This window comes from Coptis chinensis, chromosome 5 (genome assembly GCF_015680905.1).
Source record: "Coptis chinensis isolate HL-2020 chromosome 5, ASM1568090v1, whole genome shotgun sequence".
NCBI lineage: Eukaryota > Viridiplantae > Streptophyta > Magnoliopsida > Ranunculales > Ranunculaceae > Coptis > Coptis chinensis.
This window is the reverse complement of record NC_141460.1, coordinates 72934869-72946365: the sequence shown is the minus strand read 5'-3', so window position 1 is coordinate 72946365 and position 11497 is coordinate 72934869. Positions and strand designations below refer to the sequence as shown.

Genomic DNA, 11497 nt, shown 5'->3' with positions numbered 1-11497 from the left:
ACTAAAAAATTGACTGCATCTACCTCGATGACTTTGGACAGATTTACATAAAGCTATCTTGCCTAACAAAGACTTGACCCAGAAGGCCAGAACAAAAATAGACTGAGGCTTGTATAATACTCACTGACGTGGTGCACAGAAAACACGATTTCATCTACTTCAACCGTCAATAACCGCTCAAAATATGTCCCAATCTTACACGTGTCAACCCACGAACCCCTCCCGCCAAAGATTACAAAATCAAACCAAACAATACAGTTCCAAGTTCCAACTCCCCATTTCCATCCAACTTCAGAAACGAAAATGCACTTCTTCTTCGCCGTTCTCTCCGCCATCTTAACGTCCTCCGTGTCATCACAACCACACAACAACTTACCTCTCTTTGCATTTAGTTGGTTAAATGATGCCAACACAATTGTGGCAGGCACTCCAGCAACTATCAAAATTAAACTAGTTGGAAATTTCGACAATCAGACCAATCTTCATGAACATCCAATTAACTTGATCGTCAGAGTTAATGAAAAGATTGGGAACAGTAGTTACATAACTGGTCTTTGTTCCAATACCGAGGGTGATCCAGTAAAATGGGACATAACATTTTTGCCAATTTTAGTTGGCACTTTTAATGTACTTATTATAGATAATGAGTACAATATTCATGACTCATCTCTTCAGTTCCATGTTACACCAGGTATCTTCTTTTAGTTCAGTACATTTTTTGAATTTTTCAGTTGTCGAAATTTAACATTTTAGTGTTATTTGAATGAAGGGAAAATGTATCCATCTTTTTCGGTTGCGTGGTGGCGGGGTCTAGTAAATGAGTTTGATGCAGGGGAAAAGGTGACAGTTCTTATACTTCCTAGAGACGCATTTGGAAATAATGTCACGTCGAGAAGTGAAAAAGCAGGTACGTATGAGTTTGGGGTGTCTGCTTTAAATGAAACTGGTTCGGTTTTGAGTGTTGTGAATCTCACTCACTTGGGTTGGACTGGGAATGACTATGTTGGGATTGAGTTCATTGCTACGACATGTGGGAATCTTTCGTTAAAAATAGAGGGCGGAAATCAGACCCTTAATGGATCTCCTTTGCCTTTCAAGGTGAAAACAGGTGAGTTCTTTTACAGTAATTTCATTTGATATCAGAAAAGCTTCGATGTCTTCTTTTATTATTGATGTTATATGAAAATATTTCTGAACCTTAACAGGTCCACTGGATATAACCAAGTGCTTGGCGAAATGGAAGTATGAATCCAATGTTTTGCAGGTTTCCTCTAAGCTGGAAATGTTCATACACCAGCTAGATCAGTATGGAAACATCGTTCCAGGAATGTACCCATTTGATGTTCGTGTTGTTGAAAAGTTGACAAATTTGTCTATCCCTATAGCAGATTTGTACTATAAGGAAGTGGCCCCAGGGATTCAGATTTTTAAATTCAGAATACTCAAGTTGGGGGACTTTTGGCTTACATTTCTGAATAAGGAGCGGACTCAGACGATATCTGATATGTCTTATCATTTCACTGTCTTTGTAGGTATATGTTTATATAGTTACTTCAGCTATTACCTGAAAATTCTTTTTCTTTTTTTCCTAATATTTCATACGTTCTGTTGTTGTCTGAACTGTTATCTGCTCTCCTTTTGTTTTAATGCCTAAGCCATTTCCTCTCATCGCCGTAGTGCATCATGATGCATATTCTTTTTTCCTATCTTAGTATCCAATTTTTTTTGCTCACATCGCTCTACTGTAACTTTCTATAGCAAATCTTGCTTTAGGGAATCAAGAATAGCACGAATGATTGAAGTTAATATATACCTAAGTTTCTTTTATTAAGTAAAAAATATATCACGTTTTACATGTCCGAACTCTCTGTTTGTTTTAATTATTTGAATCTCTTGGAATAGGTTATTGTGATGGAGCGGAGAGTGTTATTAATGGCTCTGGCTTGTTTAGTTCTACGGTTGGTCAGATGTCTAAGTTTTCAGTGTTTTTGGAAGATAGACATGGTTTTCCATCTTTTGTTCCAGTACAAACACTCAGAGCACAAATTATGAGGACAGTTGATTCATATAATGTTTTGCCAAGAATTTCTCCTATTCGAATTGTTGAAGGTAAATGAGTAGTTGCTTTGTACCAACATTTATGTTCAAAAGTTATTCAAATTAGAACTTTTGGATTGCTGGAATAGGGCGTGATATTGCTGGAGAGCCAATGTATGGTGCAAGCAGTCCTATAGGAAGTGCTCCTGCACCATCTGTGGGACCAAACAACATTGTAAGGAAATATGTTTAATTACTTCAGGTGATTTAAATTTCTAAGATTATTTTTAAATGTCGTAATGACAGTTTGCTTTGAACTCAGTTGGAGGGAAGCTCGAAGGTTTTGGCTAGTGATTTTGATGTCACTTATACACCTGAAAAATCTGGGACTTATGAGATTCGAGTGTTTTGTGGAAACATTCCAATAAATGATGTCATTTTGATGGAAGTACAACCAGGTACTCCTGTTAATTTATATAATCAGCCTTGTCTTAGCCATTTTGACGTCAACATATGTACTATGCTTTATTCAGTTGTATAGTTTCTTCTAATTTCCATTATTCTGACTGAAGTATAGTTATTGTTCTACTAACTTGTAAAACACCCTTTTTGTGCTCTGTTGTATTCCTATATTTTTATGTACACATTCTTTTGTTCTAATAGTTTCTTATTATATGTTTTTTTTCAAGTATTTTGTTTGGAAGTTACTGTTTTGTGACTCATAGAAGCTTCAGAAGTAAATCTCTTGTTGGCATTTACTTCCTTCTTTTGCATTCGGATGATATTTGTTCAATTTCCAGAAAAACATCAGGCATTTAAAAGTACAGAGCCATTTTCCTACTTTCTTCATGATGATTGTCATTGTTAAATGCTGCAGGTGGGGTTGATGTGACTCTTTCAAAGGTAGTTCAATTTGCTACACAAGTGCCCAAGTTAGAAGAAAGTGAAATAGTTGTACAGCTAGTGGATCCATTTTCCAACCCCATTCTTTTCCAACAGGAAAAGTTGATTCTTCATTTCAGCTCTAGTTCTGGTTTCTTACTTTGGGTGTTTGATGTTGAGAATGGACTGTACATTGGCCGCTATACAGCTAGCGAGGTTGGTGTATATGAGTTGTACGTTGCGTTTGATGGCAAGCAATTGCTTCCTTGTCCATTTTGGGTCCATGTTTATGGAAGTAAGTTCCTATAGAACTTGCGTGATCATTTAGCATTTTTTATTTTCCTTTTTCAAGTGTAAGAGATACCCCCCACTTAATAATTAAAGGGCATACTTAAAATCACAACTAAATAGGTGTTCAAAAAGAGAGAAATTGAAATTTGAAATAATTCTTGGCCATTGACGTTGTTATTTTATTTACATGTTTCAGGTAAATTGCATTTATTTTCTGTCTTGATATTAACAACTAGGATTTTTGGTGTATTTTAGGCGAATACTTTCCGAAAACCAGCAATGACACAATAACTGTTTGGGAGGATGAATCAGTTTCTTTTGATGTCATTGGAAATGATCACTATGCTAATGGCAGTGCAAGAATTGTTGAAACATCAATGGTGAGTTTCCAATGTTGGCATAAATTTGATAGAAGTGGTGACATTGTTCAAATAACAATGCTGGTAGTGGTACCAGGTGCCTTAGGTGCATGAAGGCTATGCACCTTGCAACCACTTTAGAACCTTTGTTTCCCCTGTTCTGAGTGGAGGCTTCTTTAAACAAATTGAGGACTGCTGATTATTGTTTTTCGGTTCTTTTCTTTTATTTGAAACTAATTTGACTGCCTCTTTACCATACATATCAAGTGTTCTTTGGAATAGAAACAATCACCTTCCACCTGGCACCTCTAACAATGGAAGTCTCTGCAGTCCAAAAACCAGGATGCTCTCCAATTATTGTCAAGTGTTTTTGGCCATGCTTCTTTTATACTTATGATATGATATTTAGTAGCGAGGATTTTCTACATTTCTAGATTTTAGTATTAAAGTTCTAATAGACTTAAAGTTTTTTTTGTGTATTCATCACATACATAATCTTTACTAAATACTAATGCACAGTACATGTACCGATTATGGACCCTTAGGCAGATGATGCAATGCTTCAAATTTAGCACTTACAGCTGTTACTTGAAATTTTGGCAGCCAAGTCACGGGTCGCTTCTCCAGTATGGACGGCTATTTAGATACACTCCTTTCAAAGGATTTTTCGGGAATGATACTTTCTCTTACATAATTTCAGATATAAATAACAACAGTGCTTCTGGCACTGTCTTTATTGATGTCCTCATTACAGCACCCCAATTTGTTTCATTGCCTGTTCAATTGCAAGCAACTGAAGATGATCTGAGTCCTAAATTTGGGTAAGTCTTTGTGTCAATTTAGTACTCTTTAGACTTCGAGGTCCAGTTCGATTTAGTACTCTTTCAATTTATTTCAGAATCATACTTTTCTATATGTCCTTATATTTATACTAGTTTCGCTCTTTTGCAGTGGTTTCGCTGGTATTGAGATATACTATTCAGATCCTCAAGAGAATATCTCTATCAATCTGAGTGCAAAAAATGGCACCGTCTTTCTCTCTCCCATGCTAATGCAATTTTGGCAGCCTACTTGGCGTGAACTTTCCCTTGACAGAGGGAATGGAGAAGAGAAGAGTTTGATCTTAATAGGCTGTGTTGAAGTAATTAACCTTGTCCTTCAATCGATTCAATATCTTGGGTAGTATGCACTCAATCATATTTCTTGTCTTGAACTTTGTCAAATTAGCTGTCTTAGATGTTTTATGGAGTCTTGAACTGTTAATAATACATATCCTTTAAAAGTTGATTTTCAGCAACAAGACACTTTTAATGTAACCCTTGTGGATTGAGCCATCTCACAAAAGCTTTCTATTGTCTACTTCCATTTTTTTCTGTTGGCTACTTTATCTTCTTCTCATTACTGTTTAAGTTCGACTTTCCTTCAAAAATCTGGTTATGTGACTTTAGCTAATTACCCCAGGTCCTCCAGTCTTTCCTGACTCTTCGTCTCCAACAAACCTTGGTATTGACACAATGTTAATATGATAGGTGCTATAAAACTGGCTGAAGGACTTGGATGTTGAAACACAAGTGTGGGTAATAGATAAACCTTTCTTTATAGCGAAAGAAGTGGCATTTCTAAGTATCAGGAAGGCTGAATTTAGAGAACTTCATCAAATTATACTATTTTGATTGAGTTCTTTATAATTTGATTGAGTTATATTGAATCATTTACGAGTATAATTCAGGTTAGAAGTGACTGTGCAGGTTGTATATTAATCTTGATAATCCAGATAGCAAATAATTATGCTCACTGTGAAATATGTACTTTTTTTTAAAATAATTGTTTGTGCAATTACTTTATCTAATTAAAAATGTTACTTTCATTGCAGAAATGGAAATTTTTCTGGAGAAGATGAAATGAAAGTCTCTACAAGTAACAAAAATGGAGTTCGTGACACTGATATTCCAATATCTGTTGAACCTATAAATGACCCTCCATTTGTTAACGTCTCTGAATATATAATTTTGGGTAAAGCCGACAAGGATGGTTCTCGGATCTTTGACAGACAGAAGAGCAGATCTGAGTTCTTTATTGGGGATCCAGATTTTTCTAGCTATCAGGGTATGCTACCATTTGAATGTTTACATTTCTTTCCTTTTTTAATTTCTACGATCAGCAATCTGAAGATGTTATGCTACTACTCGAATGAAGTACATATCTCTAAAGTTTAATCTTAGTGTTCTGTAGCGTTTAAGGCTGTGGCTTGACTTTTTAAAGGTTTTTTATGTAGCTTTTAGGTTGGCGTCAACTCCCTTTTAACTACCTTATTTAGTTGGCCATTTCCCTGAATGTCTTAGAGGACAGAGGTCGCAGGTTCCTTTAAGAATGCCTTTCTCTTTTCAATCTCGCTATTCAGTTTAATATTGAACTTGTACATTGGTCTCCACCCACGTTGAAGCCAGGCATAATTGAGCCAGTTCTTCAAGTGAAACTCACACATACTAATTTCAAGAAGTGAATTCATGTCATATGTTTTTATGATCCACAGTATCAAGCTAAATGTAGTCAGTGAAATCTTAAGCATTGAGATTGTTTTTTAACAGAGAAGTAGAAGTTATGCAGTTGACAGTGATGCATTATCAGCCTCTTGTTGTCGAAATTGACTAATGTCATTGGTTCCATTGCAGGTAACAAGTCTTATTTTATGATCTCACTTTCTATGGAAGTTAGTGATGGAACTCTAGTAACCAGTTTACTAGACTATCAAATTAATACAACAGAAGTGAAGTTAGAGAATAGCTACCAGTGGCAGCCCCTTCAGACTTATGTCACTCTTTCACGACATTTTCTGGTCAAAGCAAAGGGAATTAGATTTCCTGGAACAATTAAGGACTGCAATGAAGCCATGGAGCAATTGTTATATCAAGTAAGTGAAACATCATTCTATTGAATAGGTTTGAGAGCTTTCCAGTATAATTTGAATCTATTTGCATAAATGCAATTAGCATCTAAAATTCTCAACCATTTTTTTAAGGGACAATTCTGCTACAACTAAACCTGGCTATGTTTAATTGCTAGCCCTTAAGAAAATGAAACCGTAGCATGCTTGCGTGGAAATTAAGGAGTTCCCTTGGCGATCAACAAATGTAGAGAACGGTTTCATACTGAAAAGTATGTAAATAGTTTGACTGTGGACAGATTCCATGAGCTCTCTACAAAACAAATTTTCTTTATGGTTTGAGAGGGAAGCTGAATCTGAATAGTAAACATAGTGTGTTTTTAAGGAAAATATAAACAAATGACTGGAAGTTGGACAAGGTTTCTTCTCCAGTGCTTTGAAGCTTTTCTTCGGGTATACGGTATACCACATGGAATATATGATAGGAAAAAAGAGGAGGGAGGTGAACTGTTGTTGTGTGGCTTGATGCACTATCCCTATTGTTTTATAATGAGGTTATGAGGGTATCCTCTCCGATTCTGAACCTATATTGAGGTTTTGCTGCACCATGAGTATTGTTTTCCAGAAATAGGTGAATCGATGTAAGGGGGAAGGTAATACTTCTCTTGCTCTTATGAAATGTAAAACCACTGGCCCGTGTGATTTGTTTGTACAGGAAGCTTTATTGTTATTTTATAAGCAGAAATTCAGTTATGGTTTCAATTAAATAGCCTGGACGTTGAAGTTGTTATATCATGCCCAAAATAGTTCATTCAATTACGCTTTCTGAGCATTATATTAAATAGTAAGCGAAGTTCCTGTTATATTTTGGAGAAACTGCATGTTTCTTATTTGTTCAGTTATAGCCTGTCTTCTCATAATTTTAAACAGGGTGGAGAACGTGGTGCTGTTCTAACACTGATTGTTAATGACATGGGAAATCATGGATGTTATCCAGATTGTTCAGAAAGCATGACAGCACCACTTCAAATGGAGGCTACTGTAAATTTAGTCAGGAGGAGCCCAATGAATCCACTCTTGGCTCGCAGTAAGTGGTATTCTTTCATATCAGAAACTTAAATAGTGTTTTGTTTTTCTATAAATATGAATTTCTTTCAGAAATTATTGTTTTCACTAGAATGCTGAATTAAATGGGAAGGGTAGAAATGTCCTAGAAATATCAGAACCACGGTGGGAAATGAGGAAATCTCACATTAAACTTTGGAGATGATAAAAGCATGTTACTAGTCTCTTCTGAGGTATTTACGTTTAAGTGTGTAGTCTGTACCGTCGGCTTTTGTGAAATTATCTGCCCGTAGTATGAGTACTTAGTGTTCTTATATTCTGGAAGATCACAACCTTTTCTTTGTGAAAATTTTGAATGCCATGATTGAAAAGTTTGAAACAAATCATCAGGTGGTGTTAATACTTCTATACTTGAAGAAACCTCAATCATGATGTAAAACTGAACTGTTGTTTTCAACTTTTAAGTGAGCTATGATTCTTATTACAATGAGTATCTCTGATCTATTCTATATCAGCATGTAATTGTTGATAAAATAAGGTACTTCTACATTACAGCAAAAACAAAAAGACATATAACAGTTCATTGTCCTCATAAAATAGCTTAATTTGTGTGCAAGGGGCTGCACTCCCTGCATGAGATATTCTATGCCATAATAAGCTGATTGGACATCCTAAAGTTCAGTGCATTTTATTCTTTCTGACAGTTGCAATATTAGTACAAGGAGTTCAGTGATCTCAGTAGAGATCAGGTTTTGGATAAGTCTCCTAGGAAAGACTCTTTCAATATGTCATATATATATATATATATATGTCCACCAAGTTTTGGTGGTTGCCCTTTCGTCATCTTGAGCAGGCACATTAATTTAGTCTTACACATATGTTATGTGGCTCAGATTAATGTTTTTATCGGTGATTAAAACTGAGGTTTACTTGTTTTTGAGCAGCGCTAGGTTCAGCGGTCGTTATTGAGTTCATTTTGATTTCTCTATTGGGAGCTCTAGTTCTTTTTTTTATCTGCAAATGTGCATTTGTTCTTGGAAATGAGAGGAGAAGTTTTACAAGGGATTCCAAGATCTCCAAAGTGGAAAAATCCAAGGATCCATCTGTAAGTGACTTTCTCCTTTTTGGGTTGATAACTATTCAATACAAATTTGGGGATTATCTTACACAATAAAAAGTCACCCTTATATATGCTTTTTTGGTTATGGCTATTGGCTAGTGGCATTGTAAAGGGAGTAAGGGACGATTTATTTTTGTCAAGGGTATCAACCATTCTGAGTAGAAAACCTTGGACCATAAAAAAGCATTTAATATTTTCAGTAAAGGTAATTCAGCATATCATTCTTTGAGTCTGCTTAGAGTTTGTGCTTAAATGATTTAACCTAACTGTTATGGCACCTTAATATTTTAAATCAAGTTCTTGAGTTAGACGTGGATAAGTTGATTTTAGTGCTATACATTGGACACTCGAGCATTTTCTAGAATTACAATGATGGAAAGTAAGGTGACTGTTATGTTATTTACTTGTGCACCGTTTGAATATATGTCAAAACACTTCTACCATAAATTCTCAAGAAATGGTATTAGGATGAACTTGTCAGCATGCATGTCTTGACTCTGTGACTGAGGAATGTGGAGGTAAGTATAATGTGTAGGTCCTGGAATGAAGATGGCATACTTGGACTGTTGGAGAATCAGTTCGCTCAGTTCCCGTATCACCCTGTGTCCATATATGATATCATAACCTAATACTTTCTGACCTTGTTCGTTATCTGCAGTTATTTAGAAATTTAGTTTCTTAAGGCATGTTTGTTTATGCAAATGCAGTCAAGTGATCAACCTTTGTCTGAGGATGTGACTCACTTCTCTGGCTGTTGCTCTAGCCCATTCCTGCTCAGGAGTCAGCTTTCCATCTTCCGTCAACGGTAAGAGCAATTAATTAATGGGAATGGCGAATTGCAAATTACAGTAAGAAAATAGAAAAAGTAGTTGACGTACATGAAAGTCAAAGGTCAATTTTTTTGAAGTGGTACTCTCTCAGCTCTCATTCTCTCTTGAAAATTATGATGTTGCTATTTATTATTCCACCCTATCTCAACTTGTCCAGTTGTCTTCAGAGATTATTGAAACATTTATGGATGAAATTTAGATCAATTTGTCTGCGCACATTTCTTCTCAAACACATTGAGACACGCAGGGAAACACTTCAACGTTTGATGGGTGTACTCTTAAGCAGAAATAAGTGCTTGGACATTATTTTGTGATACTGGACAGTGTGCTGAATGAATCACCATTTTTTTTTCTGGCTTCTCAAAATCATGTGACGGTTTGAAGGATTGGTTGTTTAGCTATTCCGAGAATCTTGTTAGGGGCACTTGTCTAATGCTCTTCCATATCATCCGGATGTGGTATGGTATGTTATAGGCAGGATGGCTTGGACAGCTACCTTCAGTTTTGCTCTTCATATCCTTTGTTGTTAATTGTACAAGTATATAATTTTACAACTATATGTAAAATGGATATACTTTCAGGTAATTCGATATCTAGATTGTAGTAATCATCGATTGAACTATGGTGACAGTACTACTATTCTTTCTGGACAAAGTCCGAAGCTTCTGATTTTTTTTTTTCAGTTTAATGGAAGATTCATGTGCATCTTTCAGGTCCTGCCGTCAGCCTGTAAATAGAGGACCAGGCAATGATGAGAGTCAGTCCTCACAATCTTCTAGTGATCATCAGAACATTATTGCTCGGCCTAATTTCATGTCTCTTTCAATTGAAAAGACGCAAAGTGAAAATGTGTGATCCAAATACAGACAATGCTGTTTGCAAAGAAGGTTGCACATAATCTGTAAATTATTTTTATAACGTGATATGTATATGAGTGTACCCAAGTCATCTACCAATTTTTTTTTCTTGAGTCCGAATTGTTGAAGTCTTGATATCTACTGGTCAAGCATTCACTATAGCAATCATCTTAAACTTCTAGATTCATTGGTTAGATTAAATGGTTATCTCATAGCTTGTCCTCCGTGGACAAACCAAGTTTCTATTGGAAAATAAAGGGGAACACCAATATTAGTTGAGCAGTTTTGGAAAGGACCGAGACGATGCGAAGTGATGTAACAAATGCGAATCAAAAGTTGAGCAGGCTATTCAAAATTTCAAATGGTGTGCATTGTCACTCTATGGATCCTGTCAATTTCATTAACAGGAAGGAAGCTCCTCCTTGGTACTGCTTGAACTTGGTAATGAGGATAGATGGAATAAAACAACGACAAATACAACAACAACAACATGATAGATTGAATTCATCCTTTTTCATACATGATATTCACAAAAAGAAACTTTCTATTTTCGACTATCATATTCACCACATGTAACAAACTGGGCTATCCTTCTCAATTCAAAACAAACAAAAGGATTTTTTGTTTTTCTTTGTTGATGCTGCACCAAGTAACTTCGGGCTGTGCCTACGTACCCTGGAGGACAAAACCCCGACAGCAAGGATCAAGCACAATGTAGTTCTTTCTTTTTTCTTATTTTTTCTTTTTTGGCTGATGCTTTGGGGCTGCCTACTTACCTTGGAGGACGAAACCCCGACAACAAGATCAAGCACAACGTACTTCTTTCTTTCTTTTTTCTTCTGTTTTTTTTGCTGCTGCACCCTTTGGGGCTGCCTACGTAGAGGACGAACCCTGACAGCAAGGATCAACCACAACTTAATTCTTTCTTTCTTTTTTCTTCTTTTTTTTTGGGCTGCTGCACCATTTGGGGCTGCCTACGTACCTTGGAGGACGAAACCGACAGCAAGGATCAAGCACAAGGTAGTTTTTTTTTTTTTTGCTGCACCTTTGGGGTTGCCTACGTACCTTGGAGGAGGAAACCGACAGCCAGGATCAAACACAACGTAGTTCTCTCTTTCCTTTTTCTTTTTTTTTTGCTGCTGCACCCTTTGGACAGCAAGGATCAAGCACAA

The 11497-nt window shown here is 36.2% G+C and overlaps 1 protein-coding gene across 6 annotated transcripts; it reads left to right on the top strand.

Annotated features, from left to right (window-relative positions):
- Positions 1 to 399: 399 nt before the first annotated feature.
- On the top strand, positions 400 to 10526 carry GEX2 (gamete expressed 2). Of its 6 annotated transcripts, none has more exons than XR_015195596.1 (16): positions 402 to 691; positions 770 to 1108; positions 1206 to 1532; positions 1903 to 2109; positions 2187 to 2272; positions 2360 to 2495; positions 2915 to 3214; positions 3466 to 3590; positions 4173 to 4390; positions 4521 to 4748; positions 5443 to 5675; positions 6242 to 6480; positions 7451 to 7540; positions 8463 to 8623; positions 9346 to 9443; positions 10182 to 10526. XR_015195596.1 is itself a non-coding variant. In XM_086560685.1 (16 exons), exons 2-16 carry the CDS (start codon positions 775 to 777, stop codon positions 9780 to 9782), a joined length of 3006 nt encoding a protein of 1001 aa, XP_086416811.1. In that variant the 5' UTR covers positions 418 to 691; positions 770 to 774; the 3' UTR covers positions 9783 to 10127. The 6 variants fall into 6 exon arrangements, 3 of the variants coding, with proteins under 3 accessions (XP_086416813.1, XP_086416811.1, XP_086416812.1); XR_015195595.1 differs by having other exon boundaries at positions 408 to 691; positions 7384 to 7547; XM_086560685.1 differs by lacking the exon at positions 10182 to 10526 and adding an exon at positions 9626 to 10127 and having other exon boundaries at positions 418 to 691; positions 7384 to 7540.
- The last annotated feature ends 971 nt before the right edge of the window (positions 10527 to 11497 follow it).